This window comes from Eutrigla gurnardus, assembly GCF_963514095.1.
Source record: "Eutrigla gurnardus genome assembly, chromosome: 23".
Classification (NCBI taxonomy): Eukaryota; Metazoa; Chordata; class Actinopteri; order Perciformes; family Triglidae; genus Eutrigla; species Eutrigla gurnardus.
In genome coordinates, this window is record NC_139934.1 from 3,162,769 (window position 1) to 3,181,078 (window position 18,310).

The following is an 18,310-nucleotide window of genomic DNA, read 5'->3' on the forward strand; positions in this document are numbered from 1 at the left end:
ACCAGAAAGCAGGAGTAGTTAAGCAGTCACACAGCGGGCATGTGGAGCTACAATGTGATGTTTCCAGCATCAGGCCAGTTAGCAGTCTGCATCGGTCAGGAACTCAGTGGACTCTGCTGGACCAGAAAGCATAGCCAGACTCCCGGGTCAAGTTAGTGACAGTAGAGATGCTGGTTTTAGTCAATTACTTTAATTAAAATACAGGCGGTAAGAGGCAAACAAGACCACAACATCGGTGCAGTCCGGATGCACCGATGTCCACCACGGTCCAGGGAGACCTGCGAGGCAAGAGAGCACAAGGACTCCGGGGGAACATACACAGAGAGAGCGCGAGAGAGAGAGAGAGAGAGAGAGAGAGAGAGAGAGGGGCTCAGTGTGTCACTATAATCCCCCAGCAGTCTAGGCCTATAGCAGCTTAACCAAGAGCTATAAGCGATGTCAAAGAGAAAGGTTTTAAGCCTACTCTTAAATGTGGGAAGAGTGTCTGCCTCACGAACCAGAACCGGAAGACGGTTCCACAGAAGAGGAGCTTGATGGCTGAAAGCTCTGGCCCCTGTTCTAATTTTGGAGACTTTAGGAACTACAAGTAACCCTTTATTCTGAGAGTAGTGCTCTAGGAGGACAGTAGGGGTTAATGAGCTCTTTAAGATATGATGGTGCCTGTCCATTAAGAGCCTTGTAAGTGAGGAGAAGGATTTTAAATTCTATTCTGGATTTTACTGGCAGCCAGTGCAGAGAAGCTAATACAGGAGAAATGTGATCCTTTCTTCTGGTTTTAGTCAGAACACATCTGCAAAGTTAGACGCTGCTGGACACCGCTGGTTAGCCGCTCTTTCTACTTACCAGTTTACCATCAAGTACAGAGCAGGGCAGGCCAACCGCGATGCAGACGGGTTGTCCCGGCGACCTCAAGGTCCGCCTTTTGAGGATGAAGCTTTCACTAAAGAAAGAGAGAGAATCGAGGACATGAAAAAACGGCTCATGGAGACAAGATATGACATGGGTCATGAAGTGTTCGCTGCATTGTGTCAACGTCATCTTGTGACATTTAAAAGTGAACACCACCATCATTCAGAGCAACCAGTCGTTGCAGAGTCTCTTGTTGTTGATCCTTCTATTGTGCCTGACACTTTACCATCTATGACTAACTCTGACTGGTGTAATGCTCAAAATAATGATCCATCTATCTCATGTGTCATCACCTTTGTAAGGAGAGCTGTAAAACCCAGTTTCAGAGAGACAAACCTTGAACATCCTGATGTCAAACTCCTTCTCAGGGAAAGGAAAAAACTCGAACTCAGGGATGATGTCCTGTACAGGAAGTGGTCTGAACGAGGCGATCTTGTCTACCAGTTGGTCTTACCTGAGCAGTTCAGAGAGAGAGCACTGCAGGGAGTGCATAATGATGTTGGCCATCTTGGTTCTGAGCGCGCACTTCACCTTGCTCGTGCCAGGTTCTACTGGCCAAAGATGGCCAGAGACATTGAGGAGAAATGCAAAAAGTGCGAACGCTGTTTCAGGAGGAAGGCTGTGCCTCAAAAGGCTGCGCCCTTGGAGAATATTTCCGCTACTTACCCGCTCGAGCTTCTTCGTAGGGTTTATCTATCCCTTGAGCCGGATAACAGAGACACGAGAAACATTTTAGTCATCACTGACCACTTTACAAAATTCGCTGTGGCAGTGCCGACTAGAGATCAGAAAGCCAAAACTGTCGCAAAGGCTTTATGGGAAAACTTTATTGTTCACTACGGGTTCCCCAGTCGTCTGCTCAGCGACCAAGGCAGACTTTGAATCTAAAACAATCAGAGAACTCTGCACACTGATAGGAGCAGACAAAGTCCGTACCACCCCGTACCATCCCCGGGGAAACCCGGTGGAACGGTTTAACCGAACTCTCCTTGGTATGCTAGGGACCCTGGAAGAGAGAGACAAATACCATTGGAGAGATTTTGTCAAACCATTGGTTCACGCATACAATTGCACGAGAAACGATACAACAGGCTTTTCGCCTTATGAACTAATGTTTGGTAGGCAGCCTAGACTGCCAATTGATCTAGTCCTGGGAATCCACCAGGGAACCACAAGACTCACTCGGAGTATGTCAAGGGCCTTCGTCAGCGCCTACAAGAGAGCTACTCTTTAGCTGCTAAAAACTTCCAGAAGATGGGAGGGAAGAACAAGGCTAGGTTTGACAAGAAGGTCAGGGCAGCTGAACTCTTAGAGGGGGATAGGGTCTTAGTGAGAAACGTGAATATCAGGGGGTGTTACAACCCGGCTCGACGGAAGTAACATAAAGTAGACAAACAAGGATTAAATATAAGAAAACTGGGTTTATTGTTATGAATGGTAATCAGACGGGTGAATGGGAGCCATGCGGCCGGCCCTGCCTAGAGAGAGCCGTGAGTGAAGTCTCCCAGGCTTTTAAGGCAGCAGCAGGTGCCAGGTAACGAGGAGAAGGAGGGGCTGAAGGAGGAGCTCCAGGAGCACTGCAAAACAAGGAGCAGATCTGCACATAACACCCCCCCCCCCCCTTAAAACGGTTGCTCTAGGCAACCGCCAAGTTACACACAACAAATTAACACCAAAATAAATTGAAATGTTGCATCACATATGCCTCTGACACTTATGACCTTGAAAGGGCATCTGCGAGCACATTGTCCCTTCCACGGATGTGCTTTATTTCCAGGTTAAAGCCCTGCAGAAACAGACTCCATCGCATCAGCCGGTGGTTGGAGTTCCTCATTCTGCCGATGAACACAAGTGGGTTATGGTCGGTGTAGACCACCAGGATCTGACTGGAAGAGACATACACATCGAAGTGGTCCAGAGCAGAGATAAGAGCCAAGGCCTCTTTCTCATTGGTAGAATAATGCATCTGATGAATGTCAAACTTCTTTGAAAAATAACAAACAGGATGCTCAACCCCTGACGAGTCGTCTTGAAGTAGGGCCGCACCAACCCCAGCATCACTAGCATCGACAGCCAGTTTAAATGGCCTGTTAAAGTCAGGGGCAGCCAGGACTGGGGCACTGACCAACAGGCCCTTCAGATTCTCAAATGCCAACTGACACATCTCTGTCCACACAAAATGGACCTTTGGGCTAAGTAAGCTAGTCAAGGGGGCAGCCACAGTAGCAAAGTTCTTGCAAAAACTTCTGTAATAGCCGGCCATGCCAAGAAACCGTTTCAGCTCACGCCGAGAAGTAGGAACACCGAAACAGCAAATGGCCTCTACTTTAGCGCCGATAGGACAGACTTCCCCCCGCCCAACAACCTTCCCTAGATACGTCACAGTGGCCTGTCCAAACTCACACTTGGCAAGGTTCACAGTCAAATTGGCAGCAGCCAGCCTACCAAATACTTCCTCCACCTGAGCTATGTGCCGAGACCAGGTGGAGCTATAAATAACTATGTCTTCAAGGTATGCTTCACAATCTGCAACCCCTTTCAACACCAGGTTAACAAGCCGCTGGAATGTGGCAGGTGAATTTCGCATTCCAAAAGCCATAACTGTGTACTGACAGAAGTCATCTGGAGTCACAAAGGCAGAGATTTCACGAGCTCTCTGAGTAAGAGGGACCTGCCAGTAACCTTTCAGGAGGTCTAACTTAGTGACACAAGCTGCAGACCCTACTCTGTCAATGCAATCATCTAGACGGGGAAGAGGATAGCAATCAGGCTTTGTGACAGAGTTTACCTTGCGAAGATCAGTACAAAATCGAGGTGTGCGATCTGACTTATCAACCAGCAAACACGGGGAGCTCCATGGGCTAGCACTAGGTTCTGCAATGCCATGCTGCAACATGTAATCCACTTCTTTGCTCATCAGCTGGCGTCTCTCAGGATTTACCCTGTAAGGGTGTTGCCTAATAGGTGCAGCCTCCCCGACATCAATGTCATGCTGGAGAACATTGGTACAAGTAGGCACATCAGAGAACAGGGCAGGATATTTACAAATAACGTCGGACCGATGTGATGACTCGAGATAAGACAGATGGACCTCCAAATTGGCTACAATTTCTGAGTTCGGAAGCCTAGCACGAGAGACCCCACGTTCAACAACACCATCAATGTCCTTTTCACCCACAGGAATCGAAGTGCTCAGCACAGCAACCGTCTTCACCCCTGAGAGCCCAGCCTGGCTCCTCTCACAGTACTGTTTCAACAGATTAACATGACAGAGACGTGTTTTACGCTTTCGTTCTGGAGTCTTTATCAAATAATCCAACTCACCCACCCGACGCTCAATCACATATGGACCGCTAAATCGAGCTTGCAAAGCAGACCCCGGAAGTGGCAGCAGCACCAACACCTTGTCACCAGGAGAGAACGCTCGATGATTTGCCCTTTGGTCATACCACCCCTTCATCTGTCCTTGGGCTTCCCCCAAGTTCTGCCTCGCCAGCTCACATGCCTTGTTCAGCTTTGACCGAAAATTACAAACAAAGTCTAGCAAATTTGTGGCGGGGGACTGGTTTGCCAACCATCTCTCTTTCAAAATTTTCAAAGGGCCCCTCACAGTATGACCGAACACCAGTTCAGCTGGACTAAAGCCAAGGGACTCTTGAGTGACCTCTCTAGCTGCAAAGAGGAGCAAAGGGGTTCCCTCATCCCAATCTCTCTCAAACTCCTTACAGTAGGCTCGTAACATGGACTTTAGGGTCTGATGAAACCGCTCAAGGGCCCCTTGAGACTCTGGATGGTAAGCAGATGAAGTCTGGTGCTCAATAGACAACTGCTGGAGAACCTGAGAGAACACACGGGACATAAAATTCGAACCCTGGTCGGTCTGGATAACTCTTGGCAGGCCAAACACTGTAAAGAACTTAATAAGGGCCTTGGAAATGGCTGAAGCAGTGATTTTACGTAGAGGGATAGCTTCAGGAAACCAGGTAGCTGTACACATGATTGTCAATAAGTACTGGTTACCTGATTTGGTACGAGGAAGGGGACCAACACAATCAATCAAGATACGCTCAAAAGGCTCTCCTATGGCAGGGATAGGATGTAAAGGAGCTGGGGGAATCTTCTGGTTGGGCTTACCAATAGTTTGGCACACATGACATGTTCTACAATGCTCAGCAACATCAGATTTCACACCAGGCCAAAAGAAATGTCTCAGCACTCTGTCTAAAGTTTTCTTAATCCCCATATGACCAGCAAGACAATGATCATGAGCCAACTGCAAGACATCCTGACGATAGACACTTGGCACTACCACTTGAAACACACTACTCCAATCATCATGACAGGACAGTTTTGGAGAAGTCCACTTTCTCATTAACACACCATTGTTTACAAAATAGCAACAAGACACAGCTGTCATCTCATCATCAGGAACAACCTGGTCAAAAAGAGAAGTTAAGGTTTCATCTCCCCCCTGCTCACACTTGAGCTCGTTACCAGAGGGAAACACTTTACCAAATCCCAACATGTCACCCTTCGCCAAAAATGTGTCAAACAGTGCAATATCAGAATCAGCTTCTTTGTCTGGTTTCTTCTTCTTTGACAAGGCACGGGTAGTGACACAGACAGGGAAGGCTTCTGGGTATTGCTTCTCAAGATTATCTGGGCATTTTGACACTACAGGAAAAGGAACAACCTCAGGAGCTGCAAGCACCCTACCACCGGCTAGGTCATTTCCCAAGATGAAGGACACCCCTTTAATGGGAATGCTTGAACACACGGCTACAGCTACTTCCCCAGAAACAAGACCAGTTTCAAGTGTAAGGTTATGCATAGGCAGAGACAGATACCACCCCCCAAACCCTTGGACGAGGACACTGGAACCCAACTGAGACTGGTCAGAAAACGGTAGGAGGTCCTGTAGAATCAAAGACTGAAAAGCTCCACTATCTCTCCAAATCTTAATCGGTTGCTTGGTTGAAGGATCAGTGACAAGAGACACAAAACCATCCATAAGGAAAGACGAAGAACCAGGCAGCTCACTCTTTTGAGCGGGTTGGTCGATGTTTTGGATGACAGCACTATTTTTCACAGTTTTTAGTAAGGCAACAGGCTTATAAGACTCTTGTTTCTTACTCAAGACAGGGCAATCTGCAATGAAGTGACTGTTCTTGCAATAAAAACAAGTCCTCTCTAATGGAGTACTCACAGTAGCCGATCTTCTAGTGAAAGCTGTAGAAACGGTGGGAGGAGGTTTTGAGCTGGTAGAGGAAGTGGTTGGAAACCGAGGTCTATTAAAACCAGTCCTTCCTTTTCGCTCACCTTGGTCGTTATCAAAGTTTACCTTGAGCGTCAATACAAACTTGTCTGCTAGAACAGCAGCCTTATCAAGAGTGGTCACTTCTTGCTGATTGAGATAAGTACACACGGCAGTAGGCAGGCAATCTTTAAAGTCCTCCAGCAGAACTAATTGTCTAAGATCTTCCTTAGTTTCCGCCTTCTGTGACTTGCACCAAGAGCTAAAACTGAGCTCCTTTTCTCTTGCAAACTCAACATAAGTTTGTTCATCCAGCTTACTGAGGCCTCTAAAACGCTGGCGGTACGCCTCAGGAACGAGCTCATAAGTTCTTAGAATAGCACCTTTAACTTTTTCATAGTCCTTAATATCCTCAATGTTTAAAGCAGTGTAAGCGTCTTGTGCTTTTCCCACCAGAACGCTTTGCAAAAGCGATGTCCAGGCATGTATTGGCCAGTCTGACACAGTAGCCACTCGTTCAAAATGAGCGAAGTACCTCTCAACATTTTTCTCAGCAAATGGAGGTACTAGTCTGATGTTGCTCGCTACATTAAACTGAGCCGAGGCAGAACTGGATGAGCTCAAAGCAGCATGCTTAAATTCAAGCTCTTTTAGGAAACGCTCATGTTCTAGGTGCATTTGTCTTTCCTTAAGGATACGCTCTTTTTCTTTATCCTCTAGTTCTAATTCTCGAAACGCCAACTCCTTCAACCTGAACTCCAGCACAGCATCTGACATTTGAGGAAGATCAAGTTGATGCTGATATGCTGGTAAAGCAGACGGCTTTAGGACGCCTCCTTCTGCTAGGCTAGCCTTAAGTGCTTCCCTTAAATTATCTTTAAGACGTTTATCACCACTGGCAATCTCAATGTCATAATGGCTGGCAAGGCTAAGGAGCTGTTCTTTAGTGAGCTGACAAAGCAACTCCTCCGAGGGTGCACTAATAAAGTCATCGATAGCCTCCATACTAGATAACTTCAGTAACCAAACATAACAAAATACACCAATCGCCGTTACCCAAGGTTTTAACTTAAACCAGTACGCCCAGTACACACCTCATCCAACACTACAGCTTATCACAAATTCTCTCTACTAAATGATTCTTGAAACCATGATCACAGAGATAGGCCTAGTAACTCCCATCTAGCTACTAAGTAGCACAAAATATTACCCATAAAAGCCCATTACCAAAATGGACCCTGCTGGTAATCACGACCAAGGCAACAACAACCTCCGGGAGAACTAGCCCACAAAGTCAAGCTAGACACCACACACACCGCACCTGACAAATCCACAAGCTATACAAAACAAAGTTAGGACCCTGGACATGTTACCACAACTGTCCCCATAAAGCAGTCACTAACTCAAATAACTTTACAAAATCAATCACTGCTGAGCACAGTGAGCAAGCCTCCGAGTGCAAATGATCATCTAAGCAAGCCCCCTGGTACCTGCCTAACTTCAAACTAACCCTAACTATCTTCTGAGGCGTGCCGGGCTCGAGGCCTCTTTAAAGCAAAGCTCAGTTAACCTCAGCCATGTGACCAAGACCCTGAAATGCTCGCCCCCACCAGAGAACAAGTCTCCACCCAGGATTACCTCGAAAAAAATAAATAAATAAATATAACAAATAGTGCACCGATGGAAGGACAGATTGCTCTGCCCAGCTGGCACACTCCCTAACTAACCAGGGAGATCACTCACACTTAAAATCATAGCACTCAGATTCAATGCTCACCATACTCACCATGACAAGAAGCTGCTCACAGCCACCCTACCAAACACCACCAAAGTATACCGGGTTACTCTGTCTAGGGGAAAAAATAGAAAAAAAAATAACTCATCCAGATTGATCCCGGACGAGCCCCCAATATGTTACAACCCAGCTCGACGGAAGTAACATAAAGTAGACAAACAAGGATTAAATATAAGAAAACTGGGTTTATTGTTATGAATGGTAATCAGACGGGTGAATGGGAGCCATGCGGCCGGCCCTGCCTAGAGAGAGCCGTGAGTGAAGCCTCCCAGGCTTTTAAGGCAGCAGCAGGTGCCAGGTAACGAGGAGAAGGAGGGGCTGAAGGAGGAGCTCCAGGAGCACTGCAAAACAAGGAGCAGATCTGCACATAACAGGGGGAAACACAAACTAGCCGATCGGTGGGAACAGAAAATCCATGTTGTTGTCAGACGGATTAGAGACAGTCCTGTTTATGTAGTCAAACCTGAAACAGGGGAGGGTCCGCACCGCACGTTGCATAGAGATCTTCTTCTGCCATGCGGGTTCCTACCTGTAACAGAGATCAGAGAGCACAGTTATCCCACTGACACGTCAAAGAAAATGAGACTGCGGGACAAAACAACAAAAGACGCACAAGAGGATGTTGACTGTCAGGAGGACGAGTCGTACAGTGATGAGGATGAACTGTATCCCAGCCCATGGGTGCCAGAAATCATCACTAGGGGTCCTTTCCTACAGAGGGAAGGTGGCTTCAGTGAGCCTCAACCAGCTTCCAGGGTATTAAACCCTGACACCCCTTCGTTTGTGCCCCAAAGCTCCACACACTTACCTGAGAGACCTACTCACGAGCTTCAACCAGAAACTCCTCTTGTCAGCTCTGAGAGTAGTAGTTCAGTTACACATCCTACTTCATACTGTAGGCCCCCAGGCCATGTTGTTATTGACATTCCAGAGCCTGATATGACACACATCTCACCTGTTAGAGAGAACACAGATCTCATCACCACAGACCCTGTAGTTGCAGACACTGACAATGTAACATCTGAGAGTCTAGAGTCTGAGAACACCAATGTCAGGCGTTCTGTTAGGGAGAGACGTCCGCCTCGGAAACTCACTTATGATGAGCTGGGGGAGCCTTTAACCTTGGCCATCAGTTCGTTCTTTCAGGCTTTAGGAACTGCCATTTCGCACGTATCTGTACCTGTAGGGGCAGGTATGCATGCAGGGACTCATGCAGTCTAGAGGGGGAGAGTGTAACCCTGGTTATAATTACAACACTCAGAAATACCAGTTTCCTTGAATACATCATAGGTTTCCTGTATTGTAGTTGTTTTTCGTCCGATAGTAGAATTTCCGAGCTTACCTGAACGCATCACCTGCAGGCCTCGGTGTGTGTGAGAAGGTGAGGGACAGAGAAAAAGAGGAAAAAAGAAAGGAGAAACCTCATGCAGCCGCAGAGCAAAGCGTCCCCGTTCGGCGGCCAAAAGTGATGATATTTCGTGGAAGTTGTGATAAAACTGTCGTTAGGAAGTGAGTGTGAAGAGAAACTTACCTGGTGGAAGTGAAACCGATCTCGGGAGCGACTCGGACGAGTGTTTCCACGGACTTTTCTGAACTATTTTGGCTGTTTTTTTTGAGGGACGAGTTCTTCTGTTCAACTGTGATCCACACCACCGCCGTTGCCGCGTGGAGGCTCTTGGTTCATCGGGACCAGTGTGGCGCCAGTGTGGTAGGACAGGACTCAGTCCTGAGGAGGAACACATTATATTTGCACTTTCTTTTCTGAGATCTCAGTATTTTAGATTTTTTCCTATTTTTTTTTTACATTTTTTTGCTAAAAAACAAACTGACAAAGGAACTTAAAGAACTGTTTTCTCCTTGGAGGACCCTGAAAGACAATAAATAAACTGAAACAAACAGTGGAAAACAAGGAATAAAAAGGACAATTCAAGCCATTAAAGGGGAAAGAGACATTTTATTTTATTTTATCTTTATTATTTTCTATACCGGTACTTACCTGGTCAGCTCATTTTATTTCATTCTGCGAATTTAATTTATGTGAAAGCGAACTGCATTTCATTTAATGTGTGCAAGGCTGAACAATTTAAGTTGAGAAACAAAACTGAATACTTGAATCTAAACATTTATACCATATTCTGTGTTGTGTGTTATGTGGGTTGGAGATCAATTGCTCTCATGCTTCAGTGCTACTGCCAGTCTCCTTATCCGAACCTAGTTGATCAGACAGAACCCGAGAAGACTAAGAAGAAGGTTACACTTGCAATTAAAAAATATGAATAAATCGTTTATTTTGTTTAAGACCGACTGGCCATATCATTATCTAAAGCCCCCAGTTGGGTGAGTGGTGATGCTCCTGCCCCCGAACGTGGGCATCCCAGGTTCACATCCCGGCGATGACATCACGTGTGTTTTTTTGCCTGTATAATTGTCTTTAGATCAGAGAATTAGACCAACATTTTACCTTAACTATGATAAATATGTCATACAATTCCCCCAGAACCCAAATATAACAAAAACATGATAGATATAAAGATGTTATTATTAATAGGATGTTTTAGATCCCAATGACAAAGGCATTGCTGCATGCAATTTACAGCCTCATACATTCCTTTCAGGTGAGTTCATTAATAGGTTCATTGAATGTGTTCATTAAATTGTTGAGATAAATGAGTTGATCAATGTAGATGAATTTACTAGGCCTATCTAAAAGAGAGAGAGAGAGAGAGAGAGAGAGAGAGAGAGAGAGAGAGAGAGAGAGAGAGAGAGAGAGAGAGGTCCGGCCAAAGAAAGAAGTTTCTCAAACTTCCATAGTCAGGAATTGAACCGTGGCCGGCTGCATGCAAAGCCGGCACGTTACCTCTACACTATCCTCACGTCCGTGAAGTTGTTGTCAGTATTATATTAGAACATGTTACTCTTAAAGGTACTTCTGTATTTAATCGCTCGGCACTTCTTGCCCAAGCAGCCTCGTGATTTTTATTGATCACTACAGTATTCCCTTTTTGGGTCGAGGCTCGTGATTATACCTGCCCATGTGGGCTGGGCTCTCCAGAGGGCATAGAAGTCGGCCCTCTGCATAGCCTCTCTCTCTCTCAGCTGGCTCCAGACCCTTGATTGTTCCTTCCTTTGTTTGGTTTGTGGCACTATACAGCACACATCTCACCATATTGTCCACACATCCACACACTGCTGACATGACTGACTCCTTTTCTTACCTACACACCACATTCATTTCTAAATAAGTTCATTTACTTTAGTCAAATAAAAGTACCTTTTTGGTGCTTTATCTGTGTGTCGCCTCCCTCCTTGTTGCCACCTTAGAGCCAGGTGGTAACAATACCCAGACACGTTCACATGCATCGTGCAGCCGTCTTCCTCAGCTGGTCTGTGTATCTCCCAACATCACCCAAGAGCAAGCGTTATAAAGCGTTGATGAATGGAAAATCACAGCTGCAGCATCATCATAGTTTATAACTCCTCAGTGGATTTAACAGGAGCATCTTCTCCAACAATGAAGAAACAGTTTAATATGTGTTTTTATTTGTAATATGTTAAATACATGATGTTTTCTATTCTAATCTGTGTGTGCTCTGTGTTTCATGTTGATGGTTTTCACTGGACAGCAACTATTTGCTCCAGTCACTAATGCATGTTCCTCAACACGACAAGGTTCAGTCTAAAGACAAAGCCATCCCGATATACTCCATTCATTTAAGTACATTTACACAAGCATTAATACATTTACAACAAGTACAAGGAGGAATGAACCTGACTGATTACAAACTGCAATGTTTTCATTCACATCTTTGCATCGACTCTGAATGTAATCACACCGCTTTGTGTTTGTTGTGAACAGTTTCAGAGACACAGAGACACTGATGATCCAGACCTGACTGTAAACCCAGGATAAAGAGGTTCAGTGAATGTGGTGTTGAAGGTGTGGAGGTGGATCAGTTTGTTAGAGGAGACTCTGTAGAAGGTCAAAGTGCCAGCAGGACAGTCCAAGTACACTGCTACCACACCAGAGGAGGAGGAGAAGGAGAAGAAGGAGGAGGGGGAGGAGGAGGAGGAGGAGGAGGAGGCGGAGGAGATGAGTGTTTCTTTGTTTTTGTGATAGACAGAGTAACCACCACCATAACATCTCAGACTCCAGGACTGATCATTCCTTCCAAACCCAGAGTTGTTTCCTCTCCTCTTGATTCCTCTGTAACTCACTGATATATAAACCCTTCCTCTCCACTCGACCTCCCAGTAACAGCGACCAGTCAGACCGTCTCTACACAGCAGCTGAGGCCATGAGACAAATCTGTCTGGATGATCTGGATATGACTGGTCGTCGTACACATGTGTCACCTTCCTGTTGGTGTCGTCCAGTTTGAGTTTTCTGCTGACTGTGTTTGTGTCCAGTTCCAGTTCACAGACATCTGATGGAGAGAACAAACACAATGCAGCTAAAGGTTATTGTTGGAGACAGTTGGGTGTTTTTGGTTTGTGTTTTAAAGCTTGATAAATATACTTTGGGTATTAGTATATGACATCACAAGGGGGCGGTAACTTGGTGGTGATGGTCACGTCATACATTTCATTGATAAATAGGACACCGGTGTGTAGTGGTGTGTGTTTTGTTGGATCACAGAGAAAAACACAGTGTTGGGGAACTAGCAGGAGCAGATTCAGTTATTAATAGATCATTATTAATATCAATACTCAGTCTCAATATAAAGGAGTTTGTACTCAAATGCCAATAATTAATAACTATTAGAATATGAGTACAAACAGTTGAAGGATTAGTGAATTCTTCACAGAGAAGAGGTTGATATCATTCATTCTTATACAACATTAATAAACACAGCAGTATGTTCATAAGGGGTTTATTAACAATAAACAAAGAAACATACACTAAGTCCAAGTGGCCTATCTAACTAAATACTATACAAGTGTGTGTGTGTGTGTGTGTGTGTGTGTGTGTGTGTGTGTGTGTGTGTGTGTGTGTGTGTGTGTGTGTGTGTGTGTACGTGTGTGTGTGTGTGTGTGTGTGTGTGTGTGTGTGTGTGTGTGTGTGTGTGTGTGTGTGTGTGTGTGTGTGTGTGTATCTGTGTGTGGGTGTGTGTGTGTGTGTGTGTGTGGGTGTGTGTGGGTGTGTGTGTGTGTGTGTGTGTGTGTGTGTGTGTGTGTGTGTGTGTGTGTGTGTGTGTGTGTGTGTGTGTGTGTGTGTGTGGGTGTCGACCAGTCAGCCATGTGGAGTGGGGGTGTTCTTTGTGGGAGGCCGTGTGGTCCTGCCTGGAGAACAGGTTTCTATATATGTGTATAATTAGTGTAATATATGTAGAGCCGTTAGGAAAGTTGGATTAGTGAGAACGAACCTGTCTGTTCTGGATCACTGACGATCAACAGACTAAACAAAAACACCACAAAATTACATCGTTGGTCCTAAAAATATCACAGTTTGGCCTTAAATTACTAAAGATTGAAACCAGACCAACCTGTGGTCTGGTCTCTGGACTAATGTGAGCTACTATCTAGACCTCTGGGGACCACAGACAGTCTCTGGTTCCTCCACATAGTCTGGTCTGGTCTCTGGACTAATGTGAGCTACTATCTAGACCTCTGGGGGACCACAGACAGTCTCTGGTTCCTCCACATAGTCTGGTCTGGTCTCTGGACTTATGTGAGCTACTATCTAGACCTATGGGGGACCACAGACAGTCTCTGGTTCCTCCACATAGTCTGGTCTGGTCTCTGGACTAATGTGAGCTACTATCTAGACCTCTGGGGGACCACAGACAGTCTCTGGTTCCTCCACATAGTCTGGTCTGGTCTCTGGACTAATGTGAGCTACTATCTAGACCTCTGGGGGACCACAGACAGTCTCTGGTTCCTCCACATAGTCTGGTCTGGTCTCTGGACTAATGTGAGCTACTATCTAGACCTCTGGGGGACCACAGACAGTCTCTGGTTCCTCCACATAGTCTGGTCTGGTCTCTGGACTAATGTGAGCTACTATCTAGACCTCTAGGGGACCACAGACCCAGGAGACAACATCTGGGTCCTCCATTTAGGATTCAGGGACGTCAGGACGACAGGAGGACCATCTCAACGCTGAGACGCTTTAGAGACACAGAGTCTCAGGAACTTCTCTCTTCACTTCAAATATTTAAACTCACACAAACACCACAACAACGGGAATGTTGGGTATTCGCCTCCGTTGCCGTCCGGCAGGAATTGGCGTCCGTTTGCGTCTCTGCGTTGACTTTGTGTGTAATTGAAGGTGAAAATGTGGCGTTTGGTGTGAACACAACACGACATCTTTACAGCCACGAAGAAACAAACGCTACGTCCTGATTAGAATCGGATTTCAGTCATGAACACGTTCAAATCTGGAGCAGCTGAGTTACTGAAGACATACTCACACTTCATCACACCAGGTCTCAGTCTCTGCTGTCCCCCATGGTCCACCCTGCAGGAAGACATGCAAACACCAGTAAACATGAAGCCCAGCTCCTCAGTCAGAGACTGTTGTCCATCTGTCCTCACCTGAGAGTCCAGTCTGATGTCTGTCCATCTGTCCTCACCTGAGAGTCCAGTCTGATGTCTGTCCATCTGTCCTCACCTGAGAGAGTCCAGTCTGATGTCTGTCCATCTGTCCTCACCTGAGAGAGTCCAGTCTGATGTCTGTCCATCTGTCCTCACCTGAGAGTCCAGTCTGATGTCTGTCCATCTGTCCTCACCTGAGAGACCAGTCTGATGTCTGTCCACCTGTCCTCACCTGAGAGTCCAGTCTGATGTCTGTCCATCTGTCCTCACCTGAGAGTGTCCATTCTGAAGTCTGTCCATCTGTCCTCACCTGAGTCTCCAGTCTGATGTCTGTCCATCTGTCCTCACCTGAGTGTCCAGTCTGATGTCTGTCCACCTGTCCTCACCTGAGCGTCCAGTCTGATGTCTGTCCATCTGTCCTCACCTGAGTGTCCAGTCTGATGTCTGTCCACCTGTCCTCACCTGAGAGTCCAGTCTGATGTCTGTCCATCTGTCCTCACCTGAGTGTCCAGTCTGATGTCTGTCCATCTGTCCTCACCTGAGAGTCTCCAGTCTGATGTCTGTCCATCTGTCCTCACCTGAGTGTCCAGTCTGATGTCTGTCCATCTGTCCTCACCTGAGACTCCAGTCTGATGTCTGTCCATCTGTCCTCACCTGAGAGTGTCCATTCTGATGTCTGTCCATCTGTCCTCACCTGAGTCTCCAGTCTGATGTCTGTCCATCTGTCCTCACCTGAGTCTCCAGTCTGATGTCTGTCCATCTGTCCTCACCTGAGAGAGTCCAGTCTGATGTCTGTCCACCTGTCCTCACCTGAGAGTGTCCAGTCTGATGTCTGTCCACCTGTCCTCACCTGAGAGAGTCCAGTCTGATGTCTTTCCATCTGTCCTCACCTGAGAGTCCAGTCTGATTTCTGTCCATCTGTCCTCACCTGAGAGTGTCCAGTCTGATGTCTGTCCATCTGTCCTCACCTGAGAGTGTCCATTCTGATGTCTGTCCATCTGTCCTCACCTGAGTCTCCAGTCTGATGTCTGTCCATCTGTCCTCACCTGAGTCTCCAGTCTGATGTCTGTCCATCTGTCCTCACCTGAGAGAGTCCAGTCTGATGTCTGTCCACCTGTCCTCACCTGAGAGTGTCCAGTCTGATGTCTGTCCACCTGTCCTCACCTGAGAGAGTCCAGTCTGATGTCTTTCCATCTGTCCTCACCTGAGAGTCCAGTCTGATGTCTGTCCATCTGTCCTCACCTGAGAGTGTCCAGTCTGATGTCTGTCCACCTGTCCTCACCTGAGAGTGTCCAGTCTCCAGTGTGGACCCTCCAGTCCAGCAGACAGCAGCTTGACTCCTGAGTCTCCTGGATGATTGTAGCTCAGGTCCAGCTGTCTCAGATAGGAGGGGTTGGAGTCCAGAGCTGAGGCCAGAGAAGAACAGCCGTCCTCTGTGATGAGACAACCTGACAGACTGAAGACACACACACTACTGTCACTTCTGGGGACTTTACATAGACTTATGTCCATTTGTCCACTTTTTAAAATGAGAAGAAGTGATATTTGTCTTTTGTTGTGTTGATGTTGTTCTGGGTGGGATAAGCGTGGCTGAGTGATGGACAGAGACGGACAGAGGAGGACGTTAAAGAAAGACAAGAGACGAGCTGAAATGATTGAGAGAGAAATTGAAGCGTTAGAACTCAACTCAACTTTATTTATATAGCACTTTAAAACAACCGTAGTTGAAAACAGAGTGCTGTACAGAGACATAAAACAATGAAAACACTCAAATAAATAAAACAGACAGTAAAACAGGTGTTTCATTGTTTTTAAAAGCAATTAGAAACAATACAACACTAAATCAAAGCAGGGCCATAAACACACTAAAACAGGAGTAAAGTCTCATGTGGAGTTGAAAGCCAGGGAGTAAAAATGGGTTTTAAGACTGGTTTTAAAAATGGACAGTGAGGAGGCTTGTCTAATGTGCAATGGTAGCTCGTTCCAGAGTTTTGGGGCAGCAGTGGAGAAAGCTCTGTCCCCTCTGAGCTTCCTTTTGGACCTCGGTACCTCCAGGAGCAGCAGGTCAGCTGACCTGAGGCACCGAGCAGGAGGGTAGGGTTGAAGGAGCTCAGAGAGGTAAGGGGGGGCGAGACCATTTAAAGACTTAAAAACAAATAAAAGAATCTTAAAATGGACTCTAAAATGCACAGGCAGCCAGTGGAGGGAGGCCAGGACTGGAGTTATGTGCTCCCTCTTACGCGCTCCAGTTAGGAGGCGAGCGGCTGCATTTTGCACCAGCTGGAGACGTGCGAGGGAGGACTGGCTGGCTCCACAATAAAGTGCATTACAGTAATCCAGCCCAGATGTTATGAAGGCCTGGATTACTGTCTCAAAGTGCTTTTGTGCAACGAAAGGCTTCACCTTTGCCAGCTGCCTGATCTGAAAGAAGCTGGACTTCAATACTGAACTAATTTGCTGATCCAATTTAAAATCACTGTCCATTTTAAAACCCAAGCTTGTGACTGTTGGCTTTCCATAGTCTGTCAAAGGGCCCAAGTCAATGGGCGAGGGTTCACGAGAGCTGCTGGGGCCAAACCATCACTTCTGTTTTATTTTGGTTCAAATTTAAACAGTTCAAGGCCTTCCAGGCTTTGATGTCTTGGAGACATGACAGAAGGGGTGTGAGGGAGAAACCATTTGTTAGAAAGAGAAGAACAACAGTAGAAACAATCTATGTGGTCTGTCTTCAGACCTGGTGGGCCAACAAAGATCTGGTATTGATTTTAAACCATCGAGCAAAGAAAAAAGGCTGGAATTCAATAACATTTCAACAATGTTTATAGTTTTCATATTGAACTGGAGGAATTATGAAGAACAAGTACTCTGATGATAACAGTAAAATACAAAACACAGCTTTGAAAATGTGCTTCTTAAGAGTCTCAGAACATATGAGGCATTCAGGTGTTCAACTGGCAGTTGGAAGAAAAGAGTCTGTCTTGATTCAAAGCTCTGTTCTCACTGTCAGCGTTCCTCTTTGAGAGCAGCCGTGTGAACTTATCTATCGGCTCTAGATCTCACCCACCTGACTGACCTTTATCACCTCCACTCTCTGATCCATCTGTCAGCTGTCAGTGAGTCTCCTCAGTTGTCACCATGGAAACGTCACTCACAGAAACTCCAGTTTGCACAGATTTGATTAAGTTCAGAGTTAACGTTTCACCCCGTTGCATTACTGGGTAATTTAGTGTTTGTGAGTAGCAACCAGTGAGATGATTTAGCCTCCAACCATCTGAACCAGTGTAGTGATGCTAACGCTGCAGCAGTAAAATGGAAACGCTCCGTCATCATTTCATAATTCTCAATGATCTATCAGTTATGGGTCTGGGTCCAGATAGGACGGGGTCTGGGTCTGGATCTGGGCCAAGCTCCACCTCTTAGTGACCCTTGCTATAGAGCCTTTTACAGTCATTGTCATCATAAATGTGTGTGCACATGTTGGTGTTAAAATGGTGTTTTGTCTCCGCCGTGCAGACGAGTTAGAAGCTTTAAACTTTGAATTAAAACTGTCAGCAGCATCAAAATGTCTGCTTGGTTCATGTTCAGTTGTCAGAGTTGATATTCCAATCAGGCATCAACCTCTGGTTCAGAGAAGTGAAGTCAAGCCTGAAGGTCCTTAAAGCTGCATTCTCTCTGCTGGCCACTAGGGGGTGTTTTCATGAATAATATGTCTTCATTACATCTGCATAGCTTTGAGTCTGCATGTGGGTCCTCCCTGCTGCTTCAGCCACCGTGACAAGAATATTAGTTCATTTCATATAAACTCAATAAACTCAACT

General features: G+C 46.1%; 5 protein-coding genes across 13 annotated transcripts in view; 2 read left to right on the forward strand and 3 right to left on the reverse strand.

The window, feature by feature from the left end:
* The window catches only part of LOC311008645 (stonustoxin subunit alpha-like), a 42,154-nt gene extending 26,406 nt beyond the window's left edge, over positions 1-15,748 (reverse strand). For both annotated transcript variants that reach the window (XM_084002426.1, XM_084002425.1), the window contains exon 1: positions 15,031-15,748. In XM_084002426.1, coding sequence (XP_083858552.1) covers positions 15,031-15,098 — 68 coding nt within the window. In that variant the 5' untranslated portion in view covers positions 15,099-15,748. The remainder of the gene's footprint in view (positions 1-15,030) is intronic.
* LOC311008608 (uncharacterized protein) overlaps positions 1-18,310 on the reverse strand; it is a 248,212-nt gene that overhangs the window by 215,438 nt on the left and 14,464 nt on the right. The gene's annotated exons all lie outside the window — the stretch shown is intronic.
* LOC311008662 (programmed cell death 1 ligand 1-like) overlaps positions 1-18,310 on the forward strand; it is a 106,783-nt gene that overhangs the window by 59,695 nt on the left and 28,778 nt on the right. The gene's annotated exons all lie outside the window — the stretch shown is intronic.
* The window catches only part of LOC311008641 (endophilin-A1-like), a 106,901-nt gene that overhangs the window by 47,527 nt on the left and 41,064 nt on the right, over positions 1-18,310 (forward strand). The window lies entirely within an intron of this gene.
* On the reverse strand, positions 11,467-14,767 carry LOC311008656 (stonustoxin subunit alpha-like). Its single transcript, XM_084002451.1, has 3 exons — positions 14,687-14,767; positions 14,369-14,492; positions 11,467-12,382 (listed from the first exon to the last, which is right to left on the reverse strand). Exons 1-3 carry the CDS (start codon positions 14,750-14,752, stop codon positions 11,817-11,819), a joined length of 756 nt encoding a protein of 251 aa, XP_083858577.1. The 5' UTR covers positions 14,753-14,767; the 3' UTR covers positions 11,467-11,816.